Source organism: Sinocyclocheilus grahami, unplaced genomic scaffold (genome assembly GCF_001515645.1).
Source record: "Sinocyclocheilus grahami isolate Dianchi unplaced genomic scaffold, SAMN03320097.WGS_v1.1 scaffold574.1, whole genome shotgun sequence".
Taxonomy (NCBI): Eukaryota; Metazoa; Chordata; class Actinopteri; order Cypriniformes; family Cyprinidae; genus Sinocyclocheilus; species Sinocyclocheilus grahami.
The window spans coordinates 149,749-154,867 of NW_015505753.1; the positions used below are offsets into that span (position 1 = coordinate 149,749).

The 5,119-nt window shown below is 34.1% G+C and overlaps 1 protein-coding gene across 1 annotated transcript; it reads right to left on the minus strand.

Moving 5' to 3' along the window:
- Nucleotides 1–2,543: 2,543 nt before the first annotated feature.
- LOC107556606 (ethanolamine-phosphate cytidylyltransferase-like) lies at nt 2,544–4,367 on the minus strand. The gene is made up of 5 exons (XM_016239740.1): nt 4,240–4,367; nt 4,002–4,079; nt 3,845–3,910; nt 3,065–3,130; nt 2,544–2,980 (listed from the first exon to the last, which is right to left on the minus strand). The coding sequence occupies exons 2-5, from the start codon at nt 4,041–4,043 to the stop codon at nt 2,756–2,758; spliced, it is 399 nt and encodes a 132-aa protein (XP_016095226.1). The 5' UTR covers nt 4,044–4,079; nt 4,240–4,367; the 3' UTR covers nt 2,544–2,755.
- Between the last annotated feature and the right edge of the window lie 752 nt (nt 4,368–5,119).

The window sequence follows — 5,119 nt, forward strand, 5'->3', positions numbered from 1 at the left end:
ATATAAAAAAAAATAAAGTGTTGTGGGGGGGGGGGGGGGGGGGGGGGGGGGGGGGGCGCTCGAAGGGGGTCTTGCCCAGGGTGTAATTCAATGTAGAACCGCCACTGTACCTATCCAAATGATTAGCATTTGAATTTTTGCAAACAAATAAAAAGTAATACACCAAGATGTAGTTATTGATGAGGGTGATATATGTGAACAATTATGAAAATGTTTTGTATTTCACAGTATTATATTTGCAAGGACAAAAAAAAAAAAAAATCATACAAGCATGCCCTTGAAAGAACACACATCTGTCTGACATAACAATACAGGAATAAATAACATGGGATCATTAATTATTATGATCCCATATGATTTATTCCTGTATTGTTATCAGGAATAAAAAAAAAACTTTTCATTTGATTTCCTAAAACCAGACAGCACCTTTAATAATTGTTCAATTAAAAATGAAGTTCCATTATCTTTCAAGTTGACTAATTTGAGACTGTTAGCAAAAATAGGGTTATACTATTTAAAAAAATAACCTTTTATATTTTATATTTTTTATATAATAAAAAAATAATACATGAAAAAAACAATGTAAGTCGATGTCAATGTTTTAGTATCTTAAAATACTATAATCCCTGAAACCATTATATTTAGACAGTAGTTAGTACCATGATTGAGGTTTCTTGTTTAAAACATTGCTTATAATTATACACATTATATATCACAGCACATCAAATCAGGGTTAGTTGGTTTCAGTCCATTGTGGTTTCTATTAATTTTACACAGATTTCCACAGATAAGAAGATAATAAGGCTATAATTGATAGCTCATTCTGCACATAATAATAATAATAATAATAATAATAATTATTATTATTATTATTATTACCAAAATGTGAGCTTCAAATATCTGCTTTTAAACCCTCCAGAATGTCTTGACCCATGCATGGATTACTATTGTAAGTGCATTAAATATGTTTCCAGCTGATATATTGACACTTAGAAATGAGTTGAAATTAAATTTAGTTGACAGATGCTGTCACAACAGCTTAACCTGTTTTGAAAACATTCTTGTTAACCTCCACTTTGGGTCACAAACCAGGAAATGACGTACAAAATTAATCCAATATGATAAAACAGTGGTCATATTTTTAAATGCAAGTTTGAAGAATTTCTATTGATATGCATTTATTTTTTTATGTTTTTTTTTTACAAATTGAATAAGTAGGATACAACAATTTTGCTAAAATTGCTTTAGCAAAGTTTGTACTATTTTACATTTACATTTAGCCATTTAGCAGATGCTTTTATCCAAAGCGACTTACAAGTGTCAACAAAAAAGCAATCATATGCAAGTGCTATGACAAGTCTCAGTTAGCCTAACGCAGTACATGTAGCAAGTAACTAACAAATAAAATAAATAAATAAATAACAAATAAAAAGAAAACGATAGAATAGAATAGAAAAATAATAGAGCAAGCTAGTGTTAGAGGCCTTTTAAAGACCATTTTCTGTATATTTTGTAGATTTGAAGGCAATTCCATAATATGTCTTTACATTACTGACAATAAATAAAATATTTTATTATATGATGTGATTAATATATTTTTCAATATTGTTTCATTATAAATTTGGTGATTATCTCTAAATTGCACACCCACAAGCACACCCTTTTACATAGTCTTCAGTTATTTGAAAACGGCTTTAATTACCTTCTCAAAGTAGGCAAGACAATAATTTTATCAATTATCGTTGCTACTTAAATCTTTAAAAATATATATCAAATTAGGCAGAATCAACTTTGCAATGCTGTGCGCTTTGGTGGCAAGTATCAGTAAAATTTCCATGTGCATTTTGTGTTGTGCCATCAAGAGGTTTATAGGAGAATGAAGTCAAAATATTCTTTTATACCAGTGCACATTTACCCCCACTGTACCCTATGCATTGATTAAGTCAATGCTGCAAATGACAGTAAACCAGTCGCCAGTGACCTCCTGCATGTTAACAGGTCAGGGCTCAGTTGCATGAAAATCCTTAAGTAATTTGACTTAGGAGTATCCCTGAGGGGGAAAAAATCCCTGAGGTAAGGGATTTCTTTAAGAGCGTTGCAACAAACGTCTTAACTGTCACCCTCACCTAAGTGTTTATACTAAGCGTTTCACGGTAGTTTCTGGCAACATATGGCAATGGGCGCCGATAAGGAAACCGCTTTGTTTCTGCAGTGAAAGCGCCTCATATCCTTCACATTGCAAAGACAGAAAATTTACCAAATGTGAAAATTAACCAATGTTTTGACGCTGCAAACACGCAGTTGTAAATGTGAACAGGTGGATCGACAAGAAGATAATGCATTATAAAAATCGAAACAATTAAGACAAGTTATATTTATATTGTTATTTAATTAATGTAATAATTGATTAATAATAATTGTTTAAATTAACAACTCGTCCATTTACTTAAAAATTTATATAAAACTTTGTTTTGTGAAAACCTGTAAGTCATGCTTTTTACAGTCATTTTACAGTTTAATATGTTACCATAGTCATTGTCCTACTGCGCTCATATGATATTTTATTTGTGCAGGTCTTAATAAATGTCTAAAGTCTTACATTTTGAGCTTAAAATCTTGCAGATGCTGAATTTAAGATGATTTAAGGAAGCTCTTTTGGTCCCTTAAATTTATTAAGGTGAAATGGCTACTAAGGACTTTGTAGCAACACTTAAGGGAACATTTAAATAATTAAGGGGAATACTTTATGGCAGCCTTAAGGTTCCTTAAGTTGACCCTTAGGTTTTTTTCTTGCAGCCCAAGTTTCGCTAAGGGCTTCCTTAACCTTATAACTAAGGGATTTCTTAGCATAAGTGCTTTCATGCAACCGGGCCCAGAGCTTAATGTAACACCTGTTTTTGATGATCCTCTGCACAATGACATCAGTTGTTAGACTGTTTCCACTATCCACTGTTCGCAATATTCCCATTTTCCTGGGTACCTGTGCATAGAAAACAAGCACAGATTATGAAATAGAAGTGTAGTGTGTTGAAATTTTGAATAGTTATCGTATCGTGACACATACAGCATATGGGTCTGATCCATCTCTGTCTGGAAACACTTCAGTTTTTCCATGGCACACCAGGTCTACCTATACCATGGGGACAGTGTATTACTCTATGGCTTGTTGTTGTTTACACAACAGAATATGGTTTAGCTGATTTCAGTAATCAGTTATGTTCCCACACATATTGGTTATTACCAAGAGTAACTGCATTATATAGCCAAACTCACTCCCTTAAATTTTTAGGATACTCAACTGCGGTTTTGACCTACATGACCTTTACCTCTACAATACGAATGTGTCCAAACCCTGAATACCTCATTATAACAGTATTATAAATACAGTATTATAAAAACCTTTAAAATCACTATGCAATAATGAGTGTGTGAAGTAAATTACAATAAACTCTATAAAATGAGCTGCATGACCAGCATGGTCGCAAATTAAATAGCCGCACTTCGTCTCTGAAAAACCAGAACTTGACATGCGGAAAAAAATATTGTGGCCACAAATTAAGAATCTGTCTGATCTCTAATCAGCTATTTTATATATTTTATGAGTCCTCTTATTTGAGGGTGGAGTTCACACAACTCTATGCAAAGTTTCTCTGGAAAATAAATGTAAAAATTATTTCATTTACCATAACATTTAGTTTTATTATTTTAATTAGAAGATATTGAAATTAATTTTATAATTGTAATCAAATTAAAAAATAATTTTATGGGTTACAAGGCATATTTGTTAGTACAGTTATAGAATAGTACAGTAAATACTGTTGTCAATCAGTGGAAGAGTGTTTACCTTGAAATGGTCCAATAAGTCTTTTGTGACAGCATATGGTGCTCCTATAACAACCTCAGAGACATACTGGGAGATTTGAAAACAAAATATAGAAATTCATTCATATCAAACTATTTATATAAAACAAGAAATAAATGGGCAAAAGATCAATCCTCACTCGACAGGCCAGCACACTCAGAGTCCTCTCATGGATGTTCATGATTGGATAGTTTTTCCCCTTGTAACGATTCACCTCCTAGAGGGATGATAACAATAATAAAAAAAACTAACAAACATGCAGTTCCTCCTTCTTCTCTCACATCTCTTCTGTCCTTTTAAAGACAATCAGCATCATGCTTAACCAAGAAAATTTTAATTTTAAATATATTTCTAAGATTTTCCTGTATTCAGCTTACCTGATCAAAGTGCAAGCCCACGATAACATATGGTTTCTCTGAAAGCTGGGACACTGCATCCAGGAAATCCACATGGCCAATATCTGATTTGCATCAGGTTAAAGAGGACAACATGATTATTGTCTTACTCTTGTTCTCAGAAAAAGCAAAGAATGCAGGGGGCCTTGTAGCGTCTGGACCAATCAAACACACAATATATATTTTGTTTTTATATTTAACAAATACTCTGTAACCCCCCTCAGTTAAAAAGCCATATGAGGACCCATGAACCCTTCCCCCCGGAATGCGTAACACCCCAGGAAGCCGAACCGGCCCCTTGTTGCATGGCAACCAACGCTGATATCACTGGGTTTATTGGCCAAAAGAATGTAAAGCAGGGAAAATCCCTGCATGTCCCAGCACAAAGGCAGAATAGAAATGGACTGTGCTCTAATTAATTCATAGGAAAACCTTTCTTTGAATGAACACACACATTCTTCAGGCCATTGTGTATATTATTGCTGTTTTGTATTAATCTGTTGTATTAAAGACTATTTTATTCATGCTTACGATAAACCGCTCATATATCTCTCTCTCCCTGTCTGACCTTGATTCTCACCTAATGTTTGGGATTTGGTTGCCCATGGACTGATCTATGGACTGATCTGGATTCTGACACATGCCTGCCAGTAACTTTTCTGCCTGATAGCTCAGAGCCGGGCAGTGCTCAGACATGTAGTGCGGTTGCACTTTGAGTGACCTAAGTTTGAATTCTGACTCAAGGACCTTTCCCGATCCTATTCCCCTCTCTCCACCACTTAACTTCATGCCAGTGTGTACTGTACTATTAGATACTTTTGAGAGAGAGAAGCCTTTGAGTCCCCATCACGACACGACCCAT

Bases quoted from the DNA above. Each gene is read 5' to 3' on its own strand.
- LOC107556606 (XM_016239740.1), bottom strand. From the start codon at position 4,043: ATGAACATCCATGAGAGGACTCTGAGTGTGCTGGCCTGTCGA. The intron at 3,911-4,001 runs GTGAGGATTGAT...CAAATCTCCCAG, and splicing joins TGAGTGTGCTGGCCTGTCGA to TATGTCTCTGAGGTTGTTAT. The intron at 3,131-3,844 runs GTAAACACTCTT...CCCATGGTATAG, and splicing joins ACTTATTGGACCATTTCAAG to GTAGACCTGGTGTGCCATGG.